This window comes from Panthera pardus, unplaced genomic scaffold, assembly GCF_024362965.1.
Source record: "Panthera pardus isolate Hobbes unplaced genomic scaffold, ASM2436296v1 HiC_scaffold_21, whole genome shotgun sequence".
NCBI classification, from domain to species: domain Eukaryota; kingdom Metazoa; phylum Chordata; class Mammalia; order Carnivora; family Felidae; genus Panthera; species Panthera pardus.
Window position 1 is genome coordinate 15,020,649 of NW_026526777.1, and position 16,634 is coordinate 15,037,282.

Below are 16,634 nucleotides of genomic sequence, written 5' to 3' on the forward strand. Positions count from 1 at the left end.
AAGGAGGTAATTCTGGATTATCTCTACATGTACATGCATACGTAAGAGGCCATGCTCTCCTGTATTTATTTTCGTAAACTTATCTTTCTTGACTGAAACTGCCTGCCCTCAGATAATACAGTCAGTTTCCCATGGTTCACCTGAGCTGGGGTCCTCAGAGGTAGCAGCATGGTGGGAAGGGTACTGGTTGCGGCATGAGACCTGGTGCTGTCTCTGGTTCCAGCGTGGCAACATCTCAACATGGCAACCCACCTGGGCCGCCCAAACCTGTTCCTGAGTCAGTCCCTCTCCTGTGGAAAGGGAGCATGCGCATTGCCCTTTCTTCTAGGCACTCTGTTGGTGAGTAATTTTCTTTTCTTAGCCTGCCCCAGCCTACCACTCGTCAAATCTAAAACGCCTCCCGGCACTCCACACCAACACTCCTCTGGGCAGGTAATGACTGAGGAGGACTTTGTGTAGTTTACACGCTCAAGACTGAGGCACTCCAAGATCAGTTCCAATTAATTCTGTAAAAATGCCATTTGCTCTCCTGTCTTTTAGTGTGGTCGAATTTTATATTTGTGATGGACTTCTTAGGAAGTGGGGTGTGGCAGATCCTTTGCCTACAGACCAGTGGACTTTCTTCTGGAAGGACCCACCACCACCCTAGAATTATCTGGTGACCCTTTTTTGATGAAGGGCCGGAGGCTGTTTTTTGATTACTAGATAAACTGCCCAGCAAAGCTATCAGTGCTTCGCTTTCTATGCTAATAGCTTTCATTCTCCCATTCTTGTTCTCCCTTGACCCAGAACCAAGCCCTGACAAATCAGGCTGTTTTATTCAGAGAACCAACTGATAAATTGCCTTGTTAGAATTGCCTCAGTAGCTATAGTAGGAATGATACCTTGTGCTTTATTTTTTCAGGATGCACGCTTTAATGCCTATGTTAAAGTAATTATGTGATAAGACCCTTCCTCCCGTAAACTCAAAGTTAGTTACTGCTAACCCCAGTAGATTACAATGTTCACCCTAAAGGTAGGAAGGTAAACAAAGAAAGAGCAAGGAAAGGTCTATGGTCTCAGGTTCCTATTGATGTGAATGTGGGTCATTTTGGTAATTAGTTGTAAGAGTATATGTCGCAGTATGATTTGCTGGGTCCTGAGGAAGGGAGACATCAGTAACTTGTTAAAATTCAAGTCTTTGAAGCTATAAGGTGGGATGTAAGGAATGGCGGGGTAGGGTTTCATGGCATGGGTCAGAAAGAACTTTTCTCCTTTACTGTTAACAAGCCCAGAGCAGTGTTTCCTTTTTCTGATCTATTACTTGATAAACTCAGATAGTATCTTAGATGTGGTAAAGAGTACCCACTGCATTAATCCACTTTCTCTTGAAGTTGTTGATAATGGGGTTCAATAATGGCCTAGTCCTTGCAACTCACTTACACAATTTTAAAAGTGTTTACATCTGAATGATGTTTAAGCATTTATTTATTTCTTAATATTTATTTTATTTTTATTGTGGTAAAAATCACACAGCACAACATACACATAAAAAATGCATGTGACATAAAAATCACAGAACATAAAAATTGCCATCTTAGTCATTTTTAGGTGTGCAGTGTATTAGTTAACTGCACATTTTTGTGCAACAAATCTTTAAATGTTTTTATGCTGTAAAACTGAAACTCTACACCAATTAAACAACTGCCCATTCCCCTCGCCATTCCCGTCTCTTTCCAGCCCCTGGAAACCACTTTTGTGCTTTCTGTGAGTTTGGCTACTTTTACCTCCTATATTCTAATCATGCAGTATTTGTCTTTCTGTGATTGGCTTGTTTCAGTTAGCAGAATGTCCTCGGGTTATCCATGCTGTAATATATGACAGTATTTGCTTCTTTTTAAAGGCTGTATAATATTCCATTATATGTCTATACCACTCTTGCTTTTTCCATTCCCCCATCAAAAGACAATCGGTTGTTTCCGCCTCTTGGGTGTTGTGAATAATGCTGCAGTGAACCCGGGTGTAGAAATATCTCATTCAGATCTTGTTTCCAATTTCTTAGATAGATACCCAGAAGTGGGATTTCTGGATCATCTGGTAATTCTACTTTTAATTTTGTGACAAACCTTCATACTGACTGGTTTCCCATAATGGCTGCACCATTTTACTCTCCCACTGACAGTGCACATGGTTTCAATTTCTCTGCATCCATCCTGCAATTCTTTTCTTTTCTTTTCTTTTCTTTTCTTTTCTTTTCTTTTCTTTTCTCTTTTCTTTTCTTTTCTCTTTTCTCTTTTCTCTTTAATTTTCTTTTCTTTTCTCTTTTCTCTTTTCTTTTCTTTTCTGATGAGCGCGTGAGGTGAATGTGTAAACATTTTTGAAGGGTTTCACATACTTTCTGAATTTGAAGTTCTAATCTTTTACCTCCTTAGGCTGTGCATAAATAATTACATATGTGAACAATGTAAATAGTTGTTTTCAGCCTCTTGAGTTGCACACAATGCCTTTACCACTAACAGTAGATGAAAAATTCATTAGTCTGTCATAATGACTATATCAACTGTTACAATGTGCCACATTGTTCTAAGTGATTTACACTAATTGTTCTATTAATTCTTCCATTATCCCAAAGAAGTAGATACTACTATTATATTATTATACTATCATATTTATATATGTGGAATTTGAGGCTTAGAAAAATAATGGCCCCAAAACAACTGGATCTCAGACAGTGTGAGCCATGATCCTGTGCTCTTTACTACTCATTACCCTGCCTTGCATATTTTTTAAGCTTTTAAAGCATCAAATAATTTTAGACTGAATTCTTCGTAAGAGATTTTAGTCCATGGGCAAAATTTTCTATAACATTGATAAAATAAAATAAAAATGGAAAATTAAGAATATTTCCAAAGTTATGATTAGATAATAGTAAAGGTTTTTAATAGTAAAGGTTTTTTAAAAAGGAGACAATCAGAAATATGTCTTAAAAAGATCTGTTTTTTTAATTCATTTTTAGAAACCCCCTACGTATGAAGTTTGAGGGCTCAGTTCTTCTATCATACCAGTTTTCTGTCTCACTTCCCTGATTTTTATCTGTTGGTTCTCATTTTGCTACTCAGGATTTTTTAAATGATGTTTGTAATGTTTATTTTTGAAAGAGAGAGAGTGTGTGCACACGCAAACAGGGGAGGGGCAGGGAGAGAGGGAGACCACAGAATCCGAAGCAGGCTCCAGGCTCTGAGCTGTCAGCACACAGCCCGACAGGGGGCTCAAACCCATGAACCGCAAGATCATGATATGAACTGAAGTCGGACACCCAGCCAACTGAGCCACCCAGGTGCTCTGCTACTCTGGATTTTTAGTTGTTAGTTTTAGGTTGATCCTAAAAATATACCTCCACCCTCACCACTGATAAAACTTCCAGACTCTTTAATTCTTTATTTCAGAAGAAAAGAGGTTTATTTCTTCTCTTGTTTTGATGTGAAAATTGTTGTCTGCTTGTGTAAACTTTGTGACTGCAGTAGAGGGCAACTCTTTTTTTCTTGTGATGAATACTAGTCAGAAGAAGGGGGGAGAATGTGATTATACGAATGAATCTGTATTTTTAAAGAAAAAAATTATGTTCTTTGGGATGAAATCTTGTTTATTTTGGTTTGAATTAGCTTAAAGAGACCACTGAATTCTAATATACTTTTTAATAAAGGCACAGCTGAGTAATAACACAAAAAGAAAAGAAGAGGATTTAGTACACAGGAAATTTTGATTAATTTAGAATTTAGAGCTTGAAATCTGAATGTACCTTTGGAGTGAATCTGAAAGCATAGCGAACTCTACATTCTGATATCCATTTTCCAGTGCAAACTATTCACATAGTTTTCATTTGAAGAAGATCAGAGACAAGTACAAGAATCTTCAAAGGAATGAATCTAGCCCAAGATTTTGTCCTTGATTGCACCTTTTTTTTTTTTTTTTTTTTTTTTTTTTTTTTACCTTTTGCCTCCAAAGCATCTTCACTACTCCCAAGGCACCTCCTTGCTTCTGGAACGCCTTAACTGTCCCCCAGAGTCTTCAAACTATGTTTTACATGGGGAACAATTTCAAATTTTATAGATATTTAAAGCAAAAGCCCTCCAACTTCTTATGCCATTTGTTCCTCTGAGATAGTACCAATTTACTAAGATTTCTTTTGTAATGTCTGTGCCTAACTTGTAGGAAGCGACTTGACAGAGTTATAAGTAAGAAAGGAAATAATGGGTAAAAGATGTTTTGTGTGTGTGGTGGTTTTTTTTGTTGTTGTTGTTTGTTTGTTTGTTTTAAATCATTGCTGCCTTTTGTCCATATGTTTTAAGGTCTGGGGCCAAAGAAATTTGCTAAAGAAAGTTTTATTGGAACACAGCCATGCCCATTCTTGTATTGTTAGTGGCTGCTTTTGGGCTTCTGCCAGATTTCTGGGGAGTCATAGTAGAGACCAAATGACCTTCAAAACTGAAATGTTTACTGTCTGGACCGTTAATAAAAAACACTTGTCCACTCTTGCTGTTATATGAAGGAGTGAGAGCTAAACAGGTATCCCCAGCCTTCCCTGCCTCCCCTGGGCCGTCACCACACAGGAAGTCCCCCTCCGTCACTGCTAACTTTTCCCCTGTACTCCTCCTTCCTGAAGAAATGCCTGGCACTTTTCTGCAATCCCTATCATAGCAGACAGTTTAGTACACAGGTTTTATTTCAGAGAGGAAAATCTTTAGGTACAAACACCACATGTTAGGAAACTTTCGTGGTCCTCCCTTGGGCTTTCCTTGTTTTACTCTACCTCCACTTGGCAGTCCTATGTCAGTTCCCTGATCTTTGGGGTAATTAGTTATTACTATCCTTTTTTTTTTTTAAGATTATTTATTTATTTTGAGAGAGAGAGGGAGAGCGAGTGAGCATGACTGTGAGCAGGGGGAGGGGTAGAGAAAGAGGATAGAGAGAATCCCAAGCAGGTTCCAAGTTTTCAGCCCAATGTGGGGCTCGATCTCACAAACTATGAGATCATGACCTGAGCTGAAATCAAGAGTGAGACACTTAACCAATGGAGCCACCCAGGTACCCTGATTACTGTCTTTTGAATATTTGTTTGCTTTTACTTCTCATAATGTGCCTGTGATTTGGACGTCAGGTCTATGCCTGTTGGCTTTCTTGCAACAGGCCAGAAGAAATTCTCTGCCAGGCATTTCCTCACTTCTGCACTGAGAACCAGCACCTGGCCACTTGTAGAGCCCCTTTAGCTTTTCTGCATCCTGAATCCCTTCCCTGCATATAATTACAATGTTGTAATTATTGTTGAGAATCGGTGCTCATTCTGGTTCAGGCCTTGAGTTACATGATCTCATTTGATTTTCATAGCAACACCATAAAGGTGTCCATTGGTATGATCCATCTTTCACCCCTGAAGAAAGAAACTTGAAATTTAAAAGTTTTCCTTGACTCCTGTAGAAAATGGTGGAACAATCACTTGAACGCCGTTTGACTCCTATCTTATCTTGTAACCATTGTTGTACTGCCTCCTGCAGTTTAAGGTCAGATCAGTTACCATCACTGTGTCCAGCAGATTTCCCCAAATCTGTGCCAACTTTGGAGGACACAGATAGATGCTTGTTGAATGCATCAACTTGATCTTGAAAGAAGTAAGTCTCTAATACCAATATCTCTTTTCTGACAAAGTTCTTGGCACATTGATGGCACTCAAGAACAGAAACATTTAAGGACAGTATTAGGAAAAGATGTGCTTATGTTTACTTGTTGAAGGTACAAGGAAAATCTTTGGATTGGTATGAAGTCAATTTCCTATATAAGAGTCAGTTGGGGCACCTGGCTGACTCAGTTGGAAAATCATGCAACTCTTGATCTTGGGGTTGTGAGTTCGAGCCCCACGTTGGGTAGAGAGATTACTTAAAAAATTTTTTTTGTAATTAAAAAAAAAAGAATCAGTTGCTTTGTCACATAGGCTATGATCCTAATGCCTCCATGTTTGTCACATGGACTTCCTATACCGTTTGATGACTGCCACTGTAAAATGTACCTTTCTATTAAAAAATGGTGAATGCCTTAGATTTTATTAGCATTTTTTTCTTTCACCTAAAGTATTTTGTTAAGCCACTTTTTAGTCATATGTTTTAAAAAACAGATAAGAAAATTCATCAAAGTTCAAAACATGTAGGTAGAGACAGAACATGTAAAAGTTGCTGTGGAATACTGAGCACAGCAAATTTGGGGGTTATGGTTGCCTCAGCTATCATCTTTCTTATGGCAGTGGTCATCTCTGAGCTCTTTTATAAATACGTCTGTGACACCATCCCTACTCTGTAGGAGCTTAGAAACTGAGATGCAGTGGCTACACACGTCACACAGGGTATGCATTCTACACTAGGGAAGAAGAGTTGCCTTTTCCAAGAAGATGTCATCGCATCAAAACTAAAAAACATTGCATTTCTGGTTACCTTGGATGAGAGATGTTTGTATTCTCTATCATCTTCATCAGCGAGCGTGTTTTTTATTAGATACTGATTATTCCTTTTTAAAATGCCTTTCAGAACACACTCTCCCGAGTGTGGATTACTTTTCTCTCCTATCATGAACAATAGCATTATTTTGGGATCTTTAAAATGCATTGTTTACAACCTGACACCTGTTGCTTTGGTGACATGGTCTGTTTGGTTTCTGTGGAATTAAACTGTCCGCAAACCGTAGTGGTACAGAGACAAGTAGAGGGATTTCTTTTTGAGGTGTTGAGAGATTCCATTCCCCAAAAGCAACCCTATCCTCTCCCACAGCTGCCCTTGTACCATAAGTCTGACAACAGCAAAAGACAATGCCAAGATCCACCCCTATCTTACGATTCTAAGGCATCAAAATTTCCTTTCCAACCAGCAACAATAGCAACAACAACTACACAAAGCACACTCTCAGAAGATAGGAGTTTCATTTTTTATTTCTTTTCGAACAATACTCCATTACTTTTAGAAGATCGGAGTCAGGCAGCATTGCATCATAGTTAAGAGCACGGACTTTCTTTCAGTGCCTTAATTCTCTCATCTGCCAAATGGTGTTCATATCTGTAAAACACATAAAATAGTGCCTGACACCCTTTGTGTTTATTATAGGTATTGATATGCAGATTTTAATGGGCGAATTTAGGGAGCATTGGACTGGATGTCAGGATATTTGAGTTTTAGTCTTTTTTTTTTTTGTAATTAATTAATCCATATCCTTGTCAAGAGGGTCCAGCGAATAGAAATTAATCAGTACATATTTACCTGTCTGTGGTCTCTAACACAAGGAGGATGAACCAGCTAACGTTAAGTTCTCCTCAAAGTCTAATATCCTTTAATTTTGTGTTGCCTAATGCCAAATGATACGTTATTAGCAGTTTCCTATTAGTTTTATTTTGTCTCATTGACTGTACTTAGCTTTTTTTAAAGAATAAGTTGGGGCTAAATATTAAAATGAAGGAATGAGGAATAGGATCACTAAAAATCAAGTCAACAGGTAATGGGTGGCTTCCTGTGGGTCATTGACTTTACTACACGTTCTTTGGACACAGGGGATTCCAAGGGTTGTAAGTTCCTGTCCTTAAGGAATATACAATTGGAACAGGAAGTAGGTGATCCAGTAGACACAAATAATAAAGGATGTTGAGTTCTTTTTTTATTTTATTTTATTTTTTTAGTTTATTTTTTGAGAGAGAGAGAGAACAGAGCCTGATGTGGGGCTCAAACTCATGACCATTAGATCATGGCTTGAGCTGAAATCAAGAGGCAGATTCTTTTTTTTTTTTTTTCAATATATGAAATTTATTGTCAAATTGGTTTCCATACAACACCCAGTGCTCATCCCAAAAGGTGCCCTCCTCAATACCCATCACCCACCCTCCCCTCCCTCCCACCCCCATCAACCCTCAGTTTGTTCTCAGTAAGAGGCAGATTCTTAAGCAACTGAATCACACTGGTGCCCCAAAGTCCCCAAAGTATGCTGAGTTCTAAGAGAATGACCCACGTGAAGACAAATGTGAGATGAACCAGTTACACCCATAAGGACTCAGTCTTGTGGGCTCTGGGAAAGCTTCATGGAAAACGTGGTAAAAGAGGCACGTGAAGAGGGCCAGCAGAAAAGATAATGCTGCTTTCTAGGAATTTGGACTAATTCAGTGTGCGTGTCAGACAAGGGTGGGCTCGGGATAGATAGGCATAGAAATTGACGTGAGACTCTGGGAAGGGATAAGGCTGGTGGGATTTGGAAGAGCTTTGCAAATCCTTTACCCTTGATTATAATCAGATTACACCCACTGATGTGCAGTTTATGAGCCCCAGCATAGTGACAGGAAGTGCTCACAAGGAGATATGGTTGATATCTCAGAAATTCGCTTCTTAGACAATTTGGTGCTTTAAAAAAAATGACTTGAGTTCTTCTTCTTCTTCCTCTCTTCCTATTATCTGTAAAATATAGCCATGTACACTAGAGTTGTTGGCAAGGCAAAATTTTCTTTCAGCTTCTCTGGGTGAATGACATATTCATTTTTACACTTTTGCATAAATGTGAGGAAGGTTGTTTTATAATATTTCCAAATTCCAGATTTAGGTCTTAAGAGCAAAAGTATTTAGTAACTGATGAAATCCTACAGTGTCTCTCCCTTTTGTTCTCAGAAGGGTGAACAACGTGATCTATGGTTTTAATACCTATATTACATGTAATTCTTACAGTGTTATAAAGTACACGTGATTATTCCTCCTATATATTTTAGTAATCTGACAGGAGTAAAGGTAAAGTAACTAGTTAAGTCCACACAGCTAGTAAATGGCAGAGCTAATTTGGACCTTCATCTGCCATTTCTTTTCTTCCCCTTCTCTCTCCTCCTCTGCTTTCACTCATTTATTTTGAGATGTCTTCCTAAACCCTATGCAGGGTAGTATGTTATAGACATGCAATGGGCGTCCAGTAATTTCTTCCACCTTTTCTTTGAGATGAGCATGCCCAGTGCCTCATGTTTAGTCACTGATTGTGAAATTTATGTTATAAAGGAATGTCCATGTTTACGGACTTGGTAGAAGCTGAGGTAGGCTATGTTTTGTTTCACCTGGGAAAAAAATCAAGGCTGAATAATTTCCCCCCACTTGACAAAACTGTTTTCTTGTGGGTCTATTTTTTATTTAATTCAACAGGTCAATACAATCTTGTGGTTGGCTGCATCGTACAGAGAGGTGGTGGATACCCACTGTGGGTTCAGTGGCCCACCCAGTATGGCTCGCCGGAAGATGAAACCAGAGCGTGTCTATAGTCAGTCTACAGTCAGTCGACGTTGCTCAGGGTTTATGAGCCTACCTGCTTATGGGCTTCTTTCTGATCTTTTTTTTTCCCTTAAGGACAAACCGTCATCTCTTCTCAAGTGGGAGGTAGGCCTGAGCTTCAAGGTGAAAATGCAGTAGTCTGTGCCTGAATATACTAGTATGGCTCTTGTGTACTATGTCTGTGATTATTGGAATTTAATCCTATAGAATCTGAAGAGCCAAATATCAAAAGACCTTTGCTCTACCCGCTTATTTTCCACCTCATTTTTTTAAGAGGATAGAGGGGCAGCAAAAAGGCAAAGAACGTGAGGCTTTGGCATAACCCTATACATGAAATTGCTTTGATAAGAGCTGGGCATGACTGTTAACTGGATGTGACACCCTCTCCTCCCGCCTCAGTAGGCCACAGCCTCCATTTCACAGGTGATCTGCCATCCCTTTGGGAATCTGACATGGCCATTCCTTATAATACCTTTGGGCATCCTCTTTTAGAACTTGAGGCAGGTTCTCAAAATACCATCAGTGATCTAGAGATCTTTGAAATTTGAAGGTAAATTTAAAATTTAATACTGAGCACATATCATTTGCCATCATGTCTTGCGATAAGGAAGCAGTCAGATGTTTTGGGTGAATGCGGATGAAATGTAATTTGACGCCCCCCCCCCCCCCTTATAGCTTGTAAAGTGACTTTAGTGGCATTTCTTTTTTTTTTTTTTTTTTTTTTTTTTTTTCAACGTTTTTTATTTATGTTTGGGACAGAGAGAGACAGAGCATGAACGGGGGAGGGGCAGAGAGAGAGGGAGACACAGAATCGGAAACAGGCTCCAGGCTCTGAGACATCAGCCCAGAGCCCGACGCGGGGCTCGAACTCACAGACCGTGAGATCGTGACCTGGCTGAAGTCGGACGCTTAACCGACTGCGCCACCCAGGCGAAGTGGCATTTCTAAAGGGAGCTTCAAAAAGTATTCAGAGCAATCCTTTGGGAACAGGTATAATGTCTCTGGGTAACTTTGAAGTCTAACTTGGGATTCTTTGAAAAAATTTAAAAAGTGTGTACATTGATGTACGGATATGTAATAAATTATTATTCCATATTATATAATCCTACTTATAGCTAATATTTCAATTTCAGGTGGAAGGGGCAGAAAATAGGAAAAAGGAAGCATTAAAAACAAGAAAGAAAAGAAAAGGAGAGAAAGGAAAGGTGTTTTGCTATATGGAAAAACTTTTACTATTATACACTAGAGGGTTTTCTTTCATTTTTGAATGTTTTTGGTCATTTAAAACAAAAATACTATGGATTATTGGCTGCATGTTTTTAATGCTCTGTAATTGTGTACTAAGGCAAATCCCATTATTTTAAAATTACTTAATACTGGAAAACAATTGGATAAACCCCACTTGGAGCGCCCTGTGGGTCATCTCAAGCCATTTGGTTCTGTTAATAAAATTAAAACAATTGGGGGAAATATACAGATGCTTTCAAAGTGGCTTTACAATTATGATGTCTGTATGTATGAAAAAGAGGATAACTCTTAGGAACTGCATGAAGCCAAATGCATCATTACTGTGTTTGAGTGATGTGGGTTGGGAGTAAGGATTTGACATATATTTTTATTTTGAGATGCCATGCTAATTTACATCATTCAGCCCTTTCACTGCCAAACTGTAAAAGTCCATTAAGTGACTGAAAGGAATATACAAATTATCCACTGGCACTCCAGGCTGGAGTTTTACATACACCCTGTTATTCTATCCGCCAGCTAGCTGCAAGATTCTATTAAGCAGTAAGTGAGAAAATTATATTGCCTACAAACTAATTGTACAAAAGACTCTGAAATAAGTAATCAGAGCCCAGGACTTTCTGAAAAGCTGCCAGGAGATATTATAAATTGCTCTATCATTCTTGTCAGCCTGGTTTAAAACCCAAAGCTTCCATGTTGATTTGGTTCCCTCTGCAACAGAGCTCACTTCCCCAGCTATTGACAAAACTGGGAAAATTCCAGTCGTGTCCTCAGTCGGTGCCCAATTCAGTCCCCGGTGCCATCTAACAAATGTGTCCCAGAAAATAGCAAGCTATAATCCAAGAAAACTCCGTGTCTGAAATGAGAATCCTAGCTTGTGAACAATAACTTCTGCCTCCTCCCGAATGACTGTCCTGTGTTAACATTCCAGGTACCCACAGTTGCTACTGGAAATATTTTTACCTGCTTTCCACTTTTCGCGAATCGAAGGAAAACAAGTGCCCCGTAGAGGTCACGTGGTCTACTGGGAGTAATGTCTTTGAGCCATTACCAAAATAGATGTAGCATTATTACCCAGGTGCTTGGGGCAGCACATTTTTAGGATAAAAATGCCTTTAAAAAAATTATTGCATTGAAAAAGCACCAGGGAAGGTATTTCAAGGACAGAATCTGTGTAGACTCTAACACGGATCAAAGACTTTGTTGGGTGGGTGATCATAGCCAACAACAATGAACTAAAACTCGATGGGAGGGCTTTGAAATTAGAGAGGTATCCCTCCAGCACATAAGTTCTTTAGAATAATGTTGATTTGTTTTTCAAGATATAAACTGGTGTTACTTAGTGAAATCAAGGTTATCACTCATACATGTCAAGACTAATTTATTGAAATTTGGCTGAAAGATACCTGATTCATCATTAACAATTTCTGTACACTTAAGCTGAAAATATATCATTTGTGCAAACACTCAGGACCACTATATTTTCTACCCGTTCACAGTGAAATTTTTACAAAAATGTTTTGTTGCCTATAGCTTTGGGAAGATACTTCTACCATGGCGTAGTTAGGTATTCATTTTTCACAGCATAGTTTGGTCATTCGCTCCTAGGCTGAGAATTCATTGACTTTCTTAGGCATGATCTCTGCATTTGTGGGAGTGCGTGTGTTTGCACGTGCATGCTAATACTGAATCCAGAACCATTGCCCCCTACACCAAATTGTATTGTTATTTGCTTACAAGTCTTATCTCCTCTGTAAGACTGTGGACTTCTCAAGAGCAGGAACTACCTCTTTCTGTTCCAGCCCATCACATGATACAAAATTGCAGGCTCATTGATGAGCATCAAGGATCCAAGAATGAATAAGACAGATCTTCTTCCTCAAAGTTCATCCTAAGGCACTATTAAAAATTTCTCTGCCTTTACATTTCTTTTTGTCATTGAGGAACTATGGAATGTAATGGTTAGAAAGGAAACTAGAGTACTTCTTTATATATGATCTAAAATTCTCATGTGGTAATTTTATAATTCCCCTTCTGTTTTTTGAAGAAATTTAAAAATCTTTACACAATCATCCTTAGAAGGGTCATAAATCATAGATTTAGCTACTCTTGTTGAATCACTCCTAAATATTTTCTCCAATGTGTTCAATAAGTACTATAACAAGGTAAAAGTTAACCCTTTTAGTGTCATCTGTCTGTATTTTCATGTTTTATTTTCCTTTCATTCTTATTCTATTCATATCAAGATGCTCTTTTATTTCCTTTAAAGCCTCTTACAGTTTTTTTTTTTTTTCTTTTCACACTTTGTTCCCTAGCAGCTTTTGTATATTTTTGGTTTTCCCCTCAATGATCTCTTCCTGTTTTGCCTTGCATTTCATTTTTCTCAAAGCCACTTTTCAAGGTTTTAAAAAATTAACTAAGTTTCTGAATACTGTTTTTTGGTTCGTGGAATGATTTTCCTAGTGTTCTTTAAAAATTTTTTTTTAATGTTTATTTATTTTTGAGAGAAAAAGACAGAGAGAGACAGAGCTGGGGAGGAACAGAGAGAGAGGGAGACACAGAATCCGAAACAGGCTCCAGGCTCTGAGCTGTCAGCACAGGGCCCGAAGCGGGGCTCAAACTCACAAACCGCGAGATCATGACCTGAGCCGAAGCCAGACACTCAACCGACTGAGCCACCCAGGCGCCCCAGATTTTCTTAGTGTTCTTAACATTGCCTCCTGATGAGATGTCTAGCTCTTGACCTTGTGGGCATTACTACATTATAGCACCATAATTAGTGTTCAAAGCAATGACCTTGAGGAATCAAGAAAATATAAGCTTTCTAAGCATATTATTTTACTTATTTACTACTTTTTGGTGGAAGATTTTTCTACTGTGTAAGAAATGGTCCTTGCCTCCAGGATCTTACCATCTAATGGGTAATATGCATGCAAAAAAGGTATGACAAAATATGGCATGTCTGTAGGTGATGAGAGTACGTGAAAAGATATGAGAACCAAGAAGTCATTTTCTGCTATGATGGTCTGAGAGGTTTTCATGAAAGATTTGAATGGAATTTGAGTTGAACATTGAGACTTGGAAGTAATTTTAAGAAGAAAAGAGGGGCAAAGATAGATCATTCTCAGAGGGAAGTCTGAAGGACACAGGAAAAGAATAAATTGAAATGGCTGCATCAGAAAGTTCACATAAGGTAATAATTGTAATATTGCTGGAGAAGTAGGCAGGAGTTTTATTGGAGTGGGGATTTTGTTTGCTAATCTAATATTTTATATTTAATTCAAGAGGCCATAGAAATCTAGTGATTTTTTTTTAATTTTTTTAAAATTAAAAAAAAATTTTTTTAACGTTTATTTATTTTTGAGACAGAGAGAGACAGAGCATGAACAGGGGAGGGGCAGAGAGAGGGGGAGACACAGAATCGGAAGCAGGCTCCAGGCTCTGAGCTGTCAGCACAGAGCCCGACGCGGGGCTCGAACTCACAGACTGTGAGATCATGACCCGAGCTGAAGTCGGACGCTCAACCGACTGAGCCACCCAGGCGCCCCTAGTGATTTTTTTTTAATTAGGGTACCGACGTACCCAAAGAAGTCGTAGGAAGAGGTATGCAGCATGGATTACAGGGGGACAGCATGGAGGCAAAATGCCCAGTTAGGAGATCACGCCCACAGTCCACATGTGAGCTCACACGTGCCTGACTTAGGTTCCTGTCAGAAGTGTGTTCTTGTGGAGGATGAGGATAGAATTTTCAGATGAAGAGGAACTGGTTGGAAATGAAAGATGATTTTTTTGTGGGGGCGGGGAGGGGAATGGTGGGTCACCCTGGTAGAAGTTCCCAGCATTGAGTTCAAAGTGCGGGTCATGCTTTGATATTGGAAAGTGAACAAAGGTAGGACTTGATACTGAATCTTTAGGCAAAAACAGGGCAAGAAATGCTGTTTGGAAACCATTTTTCCTCCCTAATAGTTATTGTTCAGCTCTTTCTAAGAAAGCAAAGACAGAGTTTCTTTTTAATAAGTATAGGAAGAGGTATGTAGAGTGAAAGAATCTGGTAGTAGAATACTAATTAATCCCTAGGAAATTACTAGCAATACTCCCTGGATGCAAAAGAAATTTCCAGTGATGGTTAAAGGAGCACAGCAGTGAAAAATGGTTCATCTAAAGTTCAGATCCTAAATCCTTTTATTCTCAGCCATGACCCAGCCAGTCTGGTTCCTTTGACTTATCCTCAGTTTCCTGGGTATTAGTAATATCTCTGAAGATGATGGTGTGTGCCTTTGTTGATGCAATTAATATTACTCTTATTATTGAATCTCTTATGTTAAAAAGTAGTTGCTTTTATTACTATAAATGCCCTGAGTTAGAATGCTAATTTAGTCAAACAGTTTTGATAGGCTTATCTCCAGTTATAGTACACAGCTTTTTAAAAAATTTTTTTAGTCATGCATACTTAACCAATTTTCAGTACTTATAAGTGGTTAGGTGTTACTTCCTGTTGAATTAGCAGTTGCTGAGTAGTTGAGTCTTTGTACAATCCTGCAATCCACTAATGTGATATTTAATGAGGAGACATCAGTCTGGAGAAAGGTAGTCAATATAAATCAGTGTTTACAAAGTGTGATTAACTCTGAAATATTTCATCAATGCTGTGGTCCCAGGCAGACTCTATGCTAATTACTAGAATCTGCGCATGTTTCAGGGGACTTGGATGGACCCTGAGTATTGCAAACACGGAGCAGCAAAATTGCAATTATGCTCGGACCGTCTCTGATGACAATTTATGCATTTGGTGTGATGACCTCCCCCTTCCCAAGAGGGCAATAAACAGAATGCATTTTCATTAAGATACTAATGCACTTAATCACAAGGGGAAAGGGTTAGGAAGCAAGGAAAGACCTTCAAGCACTATGTGACAGAGCTGATACGGGAGAGAGGCTTTATTTTAAAGGCAGCTTCTTTGCAAAGCTGTAGGCAGCCCCAGAGCACATCCCACATGCTGTCATTGGCATTAATTGAAAAAATTTCAAGTCGAAGTTTGGATCTTCTTCTGGCTACATATTTATCACTTCCAGGGTGTAAGTACGACCACAAATAATGTCAACTCTGATATTAACAGTGTAGTTTCGTAGCAGTTTATTTTTATTTATGACACTTTCATGGAGCTTGAGTGTTTGGAATTCATTAATGCAGATAATGTAACAAACATGATGATGACGATGATGGTCATCATCATCCTCTTCCTCCTCCTTTTCAATAAACATTTACGAAGCAGAGAGCCATGTTGTGAGGCCTAGTGAGAGCCAAGTCATTTCGGTCCCTGCCCTCTAGGAGCTTATTGTAAGGCCCCAGGTTAGCCTGCTGATAATTTTTCACAGTGGGGTTTGTGCTGTTTAGTGTCAGAAAGACGATAAGCCTGATGCATTGGAGCATTCGTAACCAAAGGAAATCCAGAACTGATGATACGAGAATATGATTTTGCCGTTTGTGCTTTTACGGAAATAATCTAGTTTGAAAATTCATTTCGATCCTAAGATTCTGAAAGACTGATGTTTTACACGGGTAGACTGAGCATAGTGTTTTAAAGGCTAACTTTAAACTTAAGCTTTTGAGATCCTTTACCATTTATCTTCCAGTTATTCAGTGCATCTCAAGTGGTTGCTACCGAGCAGACAGCTTCGTGACATTTATGACATCTTCATGAATCTCCTGTGACTTTTTTTGAGGGGAGGGGCAGGATGAATGCGTAGACATTGCCTTTGGGATGCTCACATTTTTGGGGTCTTGCAAATCTAACCGCTTTCCTTCAAACTCTGTGTTTTAGGTAATATAGAATATAGCTGCCCCGCCACGAATGAATGTGAAATCACAAAGCGCAGACGTAAATCCTGCCAGGCTTGCCGCTTCATGAAGTGTTTAAAAGTGGGCATGCTGAAAGAAGGTAAGGCACGTCGTTAGAGGCCCCGCGCTTTAGGGTGGGAATGGGGGAAGGGGTGTGTGCAAGGGATTACAGAAATGCTAGAGAAATCAGGAAAAGAGGGGGTCACAGTAAGCACCCTGAATCTGATGACAGAATACTTGTTCACGCCT

At 39.1% G+C, this 16,634-nt stretch overlaps 1 protein-coding gene across 21 annotated transcripts in view; it reads left to right on the forward strand.

Annotated features, from left to right (window-relative positions):
* Positions 1-16,634, forward strand: part of ESRRG (estrogen related receptor gamma) — a 625,497-nt gene that overhangs the window by 452,473 nt on the left and 156,390 nt on the right. For all 21 annotated transcript variants that reach the window (XM_053908974.1, XM_019465627.2, XM_053908977.1 and 18 more), the window contains one exon: positions 16,369-16,485. In XM_053908974.1, the coding sequence (XP_053764949.1) occupies positions 16,369-16,485 (117 nt within the window). The remainder of the gene's footprint in view (positions 1-16,368; positions 16,486-16,634) is intronic.